This window comes from Trichomycterus rosablanca, chromosome 23 (assembly GCF_030014385.1).
Source record: "Trichomycterus rosablanca isolate fTriRos1 chromosome 23, fTriRos1.hap1, whole genome shotgun sequence".
Taxonomy (NCBI): Eukaryota; Metazoa; Chordata; class Actinopteri; order Siluriformes; family Trichomycteridae; genus Trichomycterus; species Trichomycterus rosablanca.
Genome location: NC_086010.1, coordinates 7,202,415 through 7,217,119, shown reverse-complemented (window position 1 = coordinate 7,217,119; position 14,705 = coordinate 7,202,415). Strand labels below are relative to the sequence as shown.

Sequence of the window (14,705 nt, the reverse complement as noted above, 5' to 3'; positions counted from 1 at the left end):
TAGATAGATAGATAGATAGATAGATAGATAGATAGATAGATAGATAGATAGATAGATAGATAGATAGATAGATAGATAGATAGATAGATAGATAGATAGATAGACAGAAAGAAAGATCGATAGACACAGATAGAAAGATAGACAGACAAACAGACAGAGACAGACAGACAGATAAAGATAGATAGATGGATGGATGGATGGATGGATGGATGGATAGATGGATGGATGGATGGATGGATGGATGGATGGATGGATGGATGGATGGATGGATGGATGGATGGATGGATAGATAGATAGATAGATAGATAGATAGATAGATAGATAGATAGATAGATAGATAGATAGATAGATAGATAGATAGATAGATAGATAGATAGATAGATAGATAGATAGATAGATAGATAGATAGATAGATAGGTAAGTTGATAGATAGATAGATGATTGGATGGATAAATGGATGGATATAAGGATGGATGGATGGATGGATGTTCAGATACTTTATTGATCCCGAAGGACATTAGTTCGACTCTAGCGTTACAGGAACCCTTGGTAAAAATGCACAAGGAGTGAAAATATAAGCTATAAAACTCGTCTCTTTATGAACACATGTATTCCTTCTCATTCATGTAAAAACCTAATGAACCATTCATGTAGCAGCAGCACGATGCGTACATTCATTCAGACGCGAGTGAAGAGCTTTAGTTTATGCTTAAATCAAATATCTGAATGTGAAAAGAATGTGATCTGAATGACTTTCTCCATGACCTGGTTGTTAGAGCCAGAAAGAATTCTGGCTTTTGAAATTCAAACTGCTGATCAACAGAAAGTTGCAGACACAACAATCTCTAAAGTTTACACAAACAGTGCAAAAGCAAGCAGACAAAAAAGCATCTAGTGAGTGGCCATTCTGCAGGCAGTGGACAGCTAGACTGGTTCATGATCAAATATGCATTTTTACAACAGCAAGCAGAAAAGTGTCTGTGATGCACAACACATCACAACTTAAGTTGGATGGACTAAAACACTACAATATGACAAGACTGGTCATAGGCATATCAAAACTGGAGAGTTGGCTTGGGTGAAGGAATAGATGGTACGGTCAGATTTTGGCATTAACAGCACAAATCCATGGAATCTGGATGGTAGAAGTGTAATGCTGTGGAAAGGTTTTGGTATGAATTTGGCTCTTGAATAACTAATCAGGAATCATTTAATTTTTGAGTATTGTTGTTGACCATGAAAATACTTTTAAGGCCATGATTAATCATCTTATAACACCTACTTTTACCATGATAACGCATCATTTCACAAGGTACAATGTTCCCTAAAATGTTTTTCTGCATACAAAAGCAGTCCAGTTTTAATATAAGCCCAAATGTTTTGACTATCCCTATACTAGTATTGTAAGAAACTAGAAAGGAAATTATGGGATGGTGGGAAGCAACTACCTGTAGTGTACACAGATTAAACTCCCGCAAACATATATGATAGACAAATTTACTAAAATAAGAATAGAGCATTTGTTAATGTCCACATCTAACACTGGCATAGCAAAGGCAGATGAGTTAAAACAACAGAAGACCACATTAGGGTTCCTGTCAGCCAAGAAAGGAATCTAAGGCTGTGTTCGAAAACCTAGTGAGCTGCCTTGCTGTCTTACTGCCTACATAGGCAGATGCCTAAGTAGAGAGGATTCTAATAAGTCATTGAGTTATAAGTCAGATTATTCGAATGCGCTACTTAGACAGCGATTCCATCGGTTTTCGCTAACTAAGCTAACACAGTTAGCCTCATGTCATTCAGACCAATAGGATGGGGTGGCACAACGCGTTAGCATGTCAATTAACATATCCCTCCATGTACCAAAAACGGTTAAATTCGCTGACAAGCCTAAATTTGCAAATAAATACACTTGTTCAAGTTTATACTAATTAAAAATCAATAATCATTTATTTTATACGTTTGAAAATAACTAGTTTCTCCACACTGTCCGCCATGTTTTTTATTTCTCTCTGAGAAAAGTTGTGCCGCACTGAATGCTGGGATTGCCTTCACCGCTAAGGCAGCATCGGATGCTCCTTCATTCTTGAGTCAAAATACTGCTGAAATTTTAAGGTACCTTAATAGTGAGCATATTAAGGCATCGATGATTTCGACCAGCCTGCTGTCTAGTAGAAAACTCCCTAGGTTTTCAAACACACCCTAAGACTAGAGTGGCCATAGGTTTACTGAAATTGGAAAAAATAGGAATAGTCTTATATGATGAATCTTGATTTCTGCTGTTAGAAGCAGATAGTAGAATCAGAATGCAGCATTACCAACATAAATCAATAAACCTGCCATGTGTTAACAGTTCAGGCCGCTGGTGGTGGGAAATCTTTAATCCTTTGAAAGTCCTAGTTCTTGTGAGTATTGTTACTGACCATGTGTATCCCTTCATGGAAACAATTTACCCTCTTGTAACATCTGCTGGCAGGATAATAATGCACCAAATTATAAAACACTAGTCATCTCCCCCGTCATCCAAAAGAGAGCACATTGGGGGCGTGGAGGAATGAAAGATTTGCTGTATGAATGTAGAGTGTTCAGATCTAAACCAATAACGTGATGAACTGGACAACGTGGACCAACATGTAGTGGAATTCATGTCAGAAAGAATTACAACTTTTAGAGCAGAGTTATTACCCTGTATTAATATAATTATATATTATAATATAATTCAGGACAGTGGTAACCTAGTGACTAGAGCTTTGGGCTATCAAGTGAAAGTTGAGAGTTCGAATCCCAGCTCTGCCATTCAGCCACTGTTGGGCCCTTGAGCAAGACCCTTAACCCTCTCTGCTTCAGGGGCGCTGTACGATGGCTGACCCTGTGCTCTGACCCCAGCTTCCAAACAAGCTGGCATATGTGAAGAAAGAAATTCATTGTTCTGTACACGTGTATATGTATATATTGCAAATAAAGGCATTCTATTCTGTTCTATAGGCGGCACGGTGACTAAGTGGGTAGCACTGTCGCCTCACAGCAAGAAGGTCCTGGGTTCGATCCCCAGGTGGGGCGGTGCGGGTCCTTTCTGTGTGGAGTTTGCATGTTCTCATCGTGTCTGCGTGGGTTTCCTCCCACAGTCCAAAGACATGCAAGTGAGGTGAATTGGAGACACTAAATTGTCCAAGATTGTGTTGGATATAACCTTGTGAACTGATGAACCTTGTGTAATGAGTAACTACCGTTCCTGTCATGAATGTAACCAAAGTGTAAAATATAATCCTAATAAACAAACACTATTCTACGTATTCTAATGTGGTGTTCCTAATAAAGTGGACACTTTGTTTTGTTTATATGTTTGAACCTACAACATCTGTAAATGTGTCCAAACTCGTGCATTAGTGTGTATTATTGTTAGTATGGCAGTGATAGCTCAGTGGTTAAGGTACTGGACTAGTAAACAGAAGGTTGCCGGTTCAAGCCCCGCCACCACCAAGTTGCCACTGTTGGGTCCCTGAGCAAGGCCCTTAACCCTCAATTGCTCATCGTGTTCCGCTCATTGTGTAAGTCGCTTTGGATAAAAGCGTCTGCTAAATGCTGAAAATGTAAATGTAGTAAATTTAATAGGATTTCCAAAATTCTGAGTCGGCGCGGGACAGCAAGCAGAGTATTAACCCCCCACCCGTCTGCGTTTACTCCGCGTGAGCCGTGTGCGCGCGCGTGCGGGTGTAAGTGGGTGTCGCTGTGCGCTCGAGCTACACAATGCTCGCGCCAGACAAGGAAGGAGCGCGAGTCAGCAGCTGTTCGGACTGCGCGTGTGAGAAAGTCCTGCTTTACGATCGGCTCATTTCGGAAGCTGTTCGTTTCCGATCGTGCCAGGCGGACTGATCGTGGAGGGTTATGATGATGATGATGATGATAATAATAATGCAACAATGTATTATACTGTGATCGTTTTGTGCACGGCACGGCGGGGCGCTGAGTGAGCGAGTCCGGGAGAGCCGCTCGGGTTTGTTATGGGTGATGTAGACTATGTGGAGTAGCTATGGATCGCGCGATCGGAGAGCTGAATCCACCAGATCCTGATCTGATGTGTGAGCAATGTTGACAGATGATCGGCAGGACCATGGCTGAGCGGGCCAGCAAATTCGTGCTGATCGTGGTGGGCTCGGTGTTTTTCATGCTTATTCTGTACCAGTATGTTGCACCGGGCGCGATCAACTTCGGTTTCCCGGCGCATGGCTACATAGAGGAGGACATGACCATATTCCCCACGCCGGATCCACACTATGTCAAGAAGTACTTCTTCCCTGTGAAGGACCTGGAACGGAGCGTGGACTTCGAGATCAAGGGAGAGGACGTGATAGTTTTCCTGCACATCCAGAAAACCGGGGGGACCACGTTCGGACGGCACCTGGTGCAGAACGTGCGACTGGAGGTACCGTGCGATTGCAGGCCCGGTCAGAAGAAGTGCACTTGTTACCGTCCGAACCGAAAGGAGACTTGGCTCTTCTCGCGCTTTTCTACCGGCTGGAGTTGCGGTTTACACGCCGACTGGACTGAACTGACCAACTGCGTGCCTGGAGTGCTCAATAAAAAAGAGAGCAAAACAAAGAAACTCAGGTGAGCTTTCTAGATTGTTTATTTGCGCCTGAGTTCATCACTAAATGAGCTTGTTTACCTGCTTGGTGTAGACTGAACGGTGAAAATGGCGTTGTGATTTATTTGTTTGGTTTTACATGTCAGACTGGGGTTGAATGCTACATTCACTTGCTCCCTGGATGTTTGCGATTTTTAAACACGTCTGTGATCAGTCTGGGTAGTTAGAACATTTCCATAAGTAATTAAATAAAGTCAAATGTTATATACATAATACATTTACAGTCCTGATATTTCAGTGATTTCAGTGATTGCTGCAACAGTTCTCTTTTTGAAATCGTAATTCTGTCCACAGCCAAGCAAGCTTTACATTAATATGGGTTTAAAGGCTGTACAGCTTCTACTCCAATTATTAAACTATTATTATTATAGAGTATGGAGAAGTCAATGGATTATTAGACCAGGCCACAAGGTTTAATGACATTATTATATGAATTTTGTATAACATCAAATTTATAATGTTAAAATATTGATGTATGTTATTAAGCACAATGCAGAAACCATTTGTACATTTATTGACAGTTAAAAATAATTGGAATCCCAAGACATTTCCATAACTAACCTGTAACTAAATAAAGTCAAATGCTTACATACATTTACAGTCTTGGTATGATATTTCACTAATTTCAGTGATTGCTGCAATGGTTCTTTTTTTGTAACTGAAACATTGGAAATCCTAATTCTGTCCACAGCCAAGCAAGCTTTACATTACTATGGGTTTAAAGGCTGTAAAAGCTTCTACTCCAATTATTAAACTATTGTTATTATTATTATAGAGTATGGAAAAGTCAATCATGTCCAGTCAATCATAAGCAATACTAAGAAATTATTAGACCAGGCCACAAGGTTTAATGACATTATTATATGAATTATTTTATAATGTTAAAATATTGATGTATGTTATTAAGCACAATGCAGAAACCATTACTACATTTATTGACAGTTAGAAATAATTCCAATAATTCCCAAGACTGACATTAAAATGACATTTTCAGTTCTAAAATCAATACATATTAAATAGATTGTAAGCCATTTCGAAAATACATACACATGTACCAATAGTACAATCAATAAAGCTTCATTCAGTACAATATTGACAACGTTTTATTAAGGCAACAATTAAAATAATAATAATAGCTAACACTAATACATGTAATTGAACTATGAAGTACCGATTTGCATCCGTACTAATTAATGTGCGTCTAAATTGTTTCATAGGTTCTCACTTCCCCCCCCCCCCAGGGCCGTGAACTAATAATTACATTAATTTTGACCGCTAGTGAATGAAACAGGAGTCCTGATGCTTTATGAGCTTTAAACATAAATACAATATATAACAAATTGTGGTAAAAAAGTTACATTTCAGAAACCTGAAATGCTGGACAAAATTTTGTCACCGAGTTATATTAATATTTATTTTTAAATGCGAAAAATCTAAACCTGATATATAGGCTAAATACATTCCCTATTCAAGTATTTTCCCTGTTGCAGACATTAAAGTCATACTGTCAAAACAATATAAGCTATTAAAACTGAGTAATATATGGCATAATATTGATGGTACACATATGTGTGTGAATATTTAACGTAAAAATAGGGTCAAGGATAACTAGGGTTGACAACTTTCAGAACTGGAAATAAGGAACACCCTGGGCTGGTGGGTTGGCGGAAGGCATAGGGTGGGGGCGGTTAGGGTTGCACCTATAAAAAATATAACGGGTCTTACACCGTCATAGGAACATTATCAAAATGTTTTATTTAGGCTGTTTAACGTTTATTATTTTCATTCTTTATAATAATAAATCAGAACCATATTTTAGGCAAAACAACATAAAGAACATCATGTAACATTTTTTCTCAATAGTGCAAACAACATTTTTACATAATCCATCTTCACACTGACATGCAGCCCCGGTTCTGGACTGCGTTGCTTAGGGGGGCAGTGAGAAAATCTGGGGGGGGAAGTCGACAATGCCCACCCCAGTGCCCTCACGGCGCCGGCCCTGCTTGTGTTACTTTAGTTTCTCCCTAAGCCGGATTCGAACCTAGGGCGGAAAAATATGCGCGATGCGCTCTGCCCACTGCGCTACTCAAACAGCAGAGTAATGAACAGGTTGTTATGCTGCGCACACAGGGTGTTGCTAAGACTGGAAGTGAACAATACTTAAAATAATAACCAAACGCTTTCTAATTCCCACGGTAGCAGCAGTTTTCTTCTGTTTCATACATATCGCCCTGTCTCAGTCTACTCTGCTGCGTTTCTCTCCTATTGATAAAAATACGGAACAAAGCGCGTCCTGTGTCAGTTCAATACGGAACGTGACGTTTAATTTCCAAATAAGGAACGATTCCGTATTTTAAGGGACGGTTGGCAACCCTAAGGATAACATACGTGTTTACACTGTAAGATATTCCACACATTAAAGGTGCAGTGTGTGTTATTACCATCACATTCCAGCGACTGAGAAAATCCAGTTAACACAAAGCCAGTTAAACCCCCCAACAATGAGTTTAACATTTCCCGACTCTGTGTAGGCTTATGGTAACAAACAGTAAATTATATAGGATAAAAGACATACCACAACCAAAATGACAACGAACACACACGGGAACACTTCACCATGAGAACCACAATGGAAGCGAGTAGAACCATGACAGTATTTGTGTAGACTTTGTCTTTCAAATCAGCTAGCTTCAGCAAACGTACAATGCAAAACTTCAGAGGGATGTCTTGGCTTTTATTCTAAGTAATACCTGTTTTGAATACATGAATACATGGAAGAGATAAAAGTTGTGGTTATATACTAATTCAGAATGTATAATAATTCACAACTTTGCTTATATCTAATGATCATCGCTAAATATATTTATTAGAAATCATAAAATACGTGATTTGAGAAGCAAACTTGGATAGAATTGTGGATTTGCCAGTTAAGACTTGCCATGAATTTTAGAAATGCACGCGTACGGTCTAGCAAAGTGATTAAGACGTGATTTTGAGACGTAGCCTCTGCGTACACACATTACAGCTTAGCCCCTGTACACACATGCGCAACACAGCTCAAACTACAAGTTAGCATTACAGCTTAGCCTTTGTGTACACAATAGCATCACAGCATATGTCTTAGTAAAGCTGTGAAGATTAGCGATTAGCAGATAATTATATCCAAAAACTTTAAGCTCAGTTTATTTGGTTAGTGTTTTTGTAATTATTTTAAATCTGCTGTCCTTACTGTTATTGAAAAGTAACATATTGATATATATTAGTTTTGGGCGGCATCGTGGCTAAGTGGGTAGCACTGTCGCCTCACAGCAAGAAGGTCCTGGGTTCGATCCCCAGGTGGGGCGGTCTAGGTCCTTTCTGTGCGGAGTTTGCATGTTCTCCCCGTGTCTGTGTGGGTTTCCTCCCACAGTCCAAAAACATGCAGCCAGGCTAATTGGATACACTGAATTGTCCTGTAGGTTCCTGGCCGCTAGGATGCATAAACCAGTGCATTGTAGTGCCGATATATACTGATATATATTAGTTTTGGGCGGCACGGTGGCTAAGTGGGTAGCACTGTCACCTCACAGCAAGACGGTCCTGGGTTCGATCCCCAGGTGGGGCGGTCTGGGTCCTTTCTGTGCGGAGTTTGCATGTTCTCCACGTGTCTGTGTGGGTTTCCTCCCACAGTCCAAAAACATGCAGCCAGGCTAATTGGAGACACTGAATTGTCCAATAGGTATGAGATGCATAAACCAGTGCATTGTAGTACCGGTCCCAAGCCCGGATAAATAGGGAGGGTTGTGTCAGGAAGGGCATCCGGTGTAAGAAACTGTGCCAGATCAATAATGTGGATCACGATCCGCCGGCGACCCCCAACGGGAGCAGCTGAGGAAATAGATAGATATATTAGTTTTGTTGGGCTTTCAATTTTAGTCATTAAAAGAGTATTTAAGGGAAACAATGGTTTGCACTTTTTACTGGAAGATTAAATATCACCCTAGAACACTAGCATCTGATTTTAAAAAATGTTGTAATTAGATTATGTTTCTATTTGATTGTATAATATAAGATTGAATGCACAGTTCTTCAGATAAGCTGGTTAAAAAGCTGACTGTGACTTAAGCTGACTGTGACTAAATAAAATAAATTTATGTAGGGGCCAGATTTAGACATAACCGGTACAATCAAATTAAAGTCAGCTCAGATTTGCCCTGTAATCAAATCTGTGGATGTTTCTGGTCAGTCAGTGCTCACTGGGGAAACTCTGGTTCTGGAAAACAGTAGTTTAAAAATAATACACTTTAAACCCTTTAACTGGTACATATTATTGTAAGACACATGTAGCTCCACTTACTGTTTTAGACAACACATATTAGTTGATGGGTAAAAAAAAAAAAAAAAGTATTACTTACACACTTTATTTTCCAGAACCAGAGGCTATGTTTCTTCATTGAGCATGACTTCTTATCTGGAAGGGTGTTTTTACCAGGTGTAAAGCAGTCTTTTAACTGGAGACCCACATGGTTCTGTACTTGTTCCTCTTCTTTTTTCCATATCCACCCACACTCTTTGTAAATTCATATCCTCTCAAGGCTTCTCCTACCATGCCTATGCCAATGATACTCAGTTTATCCTTTATGTCATTCCCTCTTTCATACACCCACTCGCATCTCATTATGTATGTCAGATATCTCACAGATGTCAGCCCATCACCTGAAACCTAACCTCAGTACGACTGAGGTGATACATATTCCTAAAGATCAGTCTCCATGCCAAGACCTAACGATTTCTCTGTAGCTCCTTTTCCTATTCCAGACAACACATTGACGGTAAACTAACTCACTCTTCTGACTAAAGTATTGTGAAAGACATCCAGCGCAAAACATGATGTAATGGTTATGGCTTGTTGTTGTGAAATGAAGTTTCAGGCACGTTTTTCCCTGTTATGAGACTCTGGATTGTGGCAAATCTCCAAAATTAATAGAACTTTTTGTACAAGTACAGCTGTACCATACAAACTGGATTAAAATGCTTTGGGACGCCCCATAGGATGTTTCACAGCCACGTTATTACTTAGTAAATCAATTGAAATGTGGTTTTTGATATGAAAAGTTGTTTACTATTTAGTAACACCACTTTACAGCTTGTAGTGTTTTAGTAAATGGTTTACCAACAGCAAGCCACCAGAACAGATTTAGCATGTTTTGGCATAGAAAGTCTTCTTTTATGGAAATCTACTTAAAGGATTGAATATATATGGAATATTTCTTTAAGGAATAATACTTTTAATGGTGATAAGGGTTGCTGTCAGTACGACATTTCTTCTTTAAACTATTTAATGATGACTCTTTCCCTATGGATAGGGCATTGCCATGCTTAAACTTACTAAATGTAGTGATGTAGAGTAAACCCTTTATCTGAGAAGACAAGTGGTCTCAAACCATGGTAGAGAAAATGCCCCAACTGCATAATAGACCCACCAGACCGCTTAAAGAAGTCCTGTACCATTCTTCTACCATACATCGATCAGCCATAACATTAAAATCACCTCCTTGTTTCTACACTCACTGTCCATTTTATCAGCTCCACCTACCATATAGAAGCACTTTGTAGTTCTACAATTACTGACTGTAGTCTGTTTCTCTACATACCTTTTTAGCCTGCTTTCACCCTGTTCTTCAATGGTCAGGACCCCCACAGCATCACCACAGAGCAGGTAATATTTAGGTGGTGGATCATTCTTAGCACTGCAGTTACACTGACATGGTGGTGGTGTGTTAGTGTGTGTTGTGCTAGAGTTTTTAAATACCGCGTCCACTCACCGTCCACTCTATTAGACACTCCTACCTAGTTGGTCCACCTTGTAGATGTAAAGTCAGAGACGATCGCTCATCTATTGCTGCTGTTTGAGTTGGTCATCTTCTAGACCTTCAGATGCTGCCCACGGGGTGCTATTCTCAGTTCAGCTGTGACAGTGAGGTGTTTAAAAACTCCATCAGCACTGCTGTGTCTTATCCACTCATACCAGCACAACACACACTAACACACCACCACCATGTCAGTGTCACTTCAGTGCTGAGAATGATCCACCACCTAAATAATACCTGCTCTGTAGTGGTCCTGTGGGGGTCCTGACCAATAAAGAACAGCATGAAAGAGGGCTACAAAAGTATGTATGTGTGTACAAAGTGCTTCTATATGGTAAGTGGAGCTGATAAAATGGACAGTGAGTGTAGAAACAAGGAGGTGGTTTTAATGTTATGGCTGATAACTATTGCTTTCTTCTTCAATCTTACTCTAATATATCAAAGTCAGAAAGGCCTACTCAGCAGACTTATACATAGTCCATTAATTATGCAATTGTATTATGTATTATCTGTCTGGAAATGTTTGCATGTATTGTCTGCATATTTTCTCAGCTTTTTAATATAGTGATATATGTTGCATGTCATGTTTTAAACAGCTGGAGTGATAGTTTACAGAAATTAAACACGTTGATGCAGACCGGGCGTGTATTCCTTCCCTCTGATAAGGTAATAGGCTCCTGTATCCCTCTGCAAGAATACATTTTGCTGATATTTCTGAAGGATCCTGCGCCAACCCAGAGCTCTGCAAATGAAGACTGATGAAAGCTGCCATTTAGGGTTGAATAGAGCAGGCACAGAGCGTCCACAGTGCTATGCTGATGGAAATGGGCATTTCATGGATGGTTATGTTCTAACACAGAGAGGCGGGGTGGGTGTAAGAACCAGATCAAGTGGCGTAACAGTGGACTGAATTAAATTAGGGTGTGACACGCAAACATAATCTGGGATACATCACAGGGGTATAAGCTACAACCGTGGACCAAAGAGATCAGAGCTACGCTTATCATGCATGGAGTCCAGATGTTTTTGTGTGTTTGGAAGCTACTTGATAAACCGTTTGTGCGTAACAAATATACAAGTCTGGAATCTATAAAAGACTCTTTTAGGGTTTGTTAAAAAGTGCTGAAGTTGAATTATATTTATAGTATAGTATTTTTTGACTGCTTGATGTACCATCCTATTATTGTCGCTCTATTTTTGTCTATCAGAATCAATCAGAAGTGTCTCATGTGCGACCCTGCAAAATCCACTAGGATGGCGTTAAATGGATTGAGTTAAATTGTTGAATTTTCTCACTCATTAACTTTGTAACATGGTTGTCTAATTCCTTGTTAGTAATTATGTTTGACAATTGCACTGGGTAAAACGTACATCAAACAGTAGGTTACATTTACATTTTCTGCATTTGGCAGATGCTTTTATCCAAAGCATTACATTATACAGTCTAAGCAATTGAGGGCTAAGGGCCTTGCTCAAGGGCCCAACTGTGGCAACCTGGCAGTGGTGGGGTTTGAACCAGCAACCTTCTGCTTACTAGTCCAGTACCTTAACCACTAGGTTACAACTGCCTAGTGGTTCCAAGGTCAGAAAGAAGACTCAGTCTGACACTTTATTAATGTCCGAATTTTTAGATATAACTCAGTAAGCACAAAAACAGGTCTGTCATGAATTAGAAGCTGCTGAAACATTAAGTACTTTGCCTACAGTCAAACAAGCTTTACATTATCATGGGCTTAGATGCTTTTATGCAGAACATAACACCAATGCTGCATTGCAAAAAAATACTTATTAACCTCCAATTCACTATAGAACAAACAATCCCTGCTGGCCACAAAGCGCAATCCACTCAGATTCATTTATGTTTCCTACTTGATTTTAGGCTGCACATCAGCGCACAAACTTTGATCACTCGCTGCTTGTTTACGTGCATTTTTGGACGTGGTATCATTAAACCCCTCGTCACATGTGTTTTCGTAAGTGTAGTGTGAAACTCCCTATCACCGATCAGTCGTGCAGTGTGGACGCCACACTGACTTGAAAGACTCCCGATTACAAGAGATCCAGTTGTGTAGTGTGAACTGTACAGCGACCTGATGACTTGGAAAGTCATGTATTGTAAACTTGGCATAAGTAGACCCTGTCCCTGCTTTCTGTTGTCTGTGTGATCAGCAACAAACTTTAATTAAGCTTGACGATGATGAATTCTTACACAGTAGCCTATTTGTAATAGTTACCAGCAAGACCAGTTAAAATATCGTAAATTATTACAACTGCAAAACAGAAGCATCATAAAACAAGCAAATACACTATATGCCTAAAACACGGACAGTTAAAAAAATGTTCTTTTCTGTTTCAGCAAGGTCAATAAGGACAAGGTCGGGCCGCTCAGGTGGCGCAGCGGTAAAAAAACACACGCTGGAACTAGAGCTGGGATCTCGAATACATCGTATCGAATCTCAGCTCTGCCTGCTGGCTAAGGCTGAGCGGCCACATGAACAACCATTGGCCTGTTTTTCAGATATGGGCGGGACTAAGCCGGATAGGGACTCTCTCTTATAACTAATGCAATTACGACCTCTGCTGGCTGATTGATGGCGCCTGCACAGAGATGAGAAAAGAGGTGTGTCCTCTCCGTACACAATGCTGAGCTGCACTGCACTCGTCAAAGTGTAGGTGATAAGATGCATACGGCTGCTGCCCACGTGTCGGAGAGGGTGTGGGTTAGGTTCGTTCTCCTCGATCAGAGCAGGGATCGGCATTGGTGGAGAGGAAGCGTGACGCAGTCGGGGAATTGGACGCGTTAAAAGGGAGAAAAAGGGGAGAAAATGCATAAACAAAATACAAAAAAAATAAAAAATAAATAAGGACAAGGTTTTGTGTGAAGAATTTCAGTGTTCTTCACAGACACCTCGTCTCAACCCTGCCAAACACCAATGGGGCAAGTTTGGCGGTGGGGGGGGGGGGGGGGTGGATTTATCAACTCCATATTAATCCTAGTGGTTTTTAATATGACGTCCAGCAAGCATTTGGCCGTGAAGCTGTAAAGAGAGGCATGGACTAAAGATACAGGTTGCTGGTGTTGCACTTTGAGGATTACAGTGTGTAAGTGCAATGATTAGATTAAAACTACTTTACCGTTCGGTTTACTGATGGTCTTCCGGACCTGAAGGTAAATGAGTGCTGAATGAATCTCCTGCCCTTTAATGGCTTTTATGGGGGACTGCACAAGCTCATTACGATCATCACAGAGCCTGCAGTTAGGATTATTTGCATGTCCCTGAGGTAATCTCTCAGTGATACTCCCTCAAATTCTGACAGCACGGACTAACTGAAAGACGAAAAAGCTCTTAAAGAAAGTGAAGTTTTATACTGTATGACTTACTTACTAACCCTCTTATTCTGGTGATTTTAACATCTGCAGGCCTTAGGGTGGCCAGCCGTCCGGTTTTAGGTCGGACAGTCCGGCTTTTCATCTGCCAGCCCTCCATCCACGCAACGCTAGGACGGACACTTAAAAATTTGATCAGTATTATCTGTCATTGGCTCGGGTACACATCAAAACAAATGCTTTGCATTTCATTGGTTTAACAGCCTCATTTGACTGCTGCTTATAGTGCTACCACTGGCCAATCGCAGAAGGTCCGCCCTCTAAATGCTAGTCTGTGATTGGGTGGTTGAATTTCGCCCACTCACCCGAATGTGCCCTGGGAGCACCCCAACCCGAATGTGCCCTGAGAGCACCCCAACCCGAATGTGCCCTGGGAGCACCCCAGCCCGAAATTGCCCTGGGAGCACCCCAACCCGAAGATGCCCTGGGAGCACCTCAGCCCGAATGTGCCCTGAGAGCACCCCAGCTCGAATGTGCCCTGAGAGCACCACAGCTCGAATGTGCCCTGGGAGCACCCCAATCCGAATGTGCCCTGGGAGCACCCCAGCCCGAATGTGCCCTGGGAGCACCCCAGCCCGATATTGCCCTGGGAGCACCCCAACCCGAAGATGCCCTGGGAGCACCTCAGCCAAAATGTGCCCCTGAGAGCACCCCAGCCCGAATGTGCCCTGGGAGCACCCCAGCTCGAATGTGCCCTGAGAGCACCTCAGCCCGAATGTGCCCTGGGAGCACCCCAACCCGAATGTTCCCTGGGAGCACCCCAGCCTGAAGATGCTCTGGGAGCACCCCAGCCCGAATGTGCCCTGGGAGCACCCCAACC

General features: G+C 41.3%; 1 protein-coding gene across 1 annotated transcript in view; it reads left to right on the top strand.

The window, feature by feature from the left end:
* Nucleotides 1-3,770: 3,770 nt before the first annotated feature.
* Nucleotides 3,771-14,705, top strand: part of hs6st1b (heparan sulfate 6-O-sulfotransferase 1b) — a 106,844-nt gene continuing 95,909 nt past the window's right edge. The window contains exon 1 of the mRNA XM_062985248.1: nt 3,771-4,608. Coding sequence (XP_062841318.1) covers nt 4,097-4,608 — 512 coding nt within the window. The 5' untranslated portion in view covers nt 3,771-4,096. The remainder of the gene's footprint in view (nt 4,609-14,705) is intronic.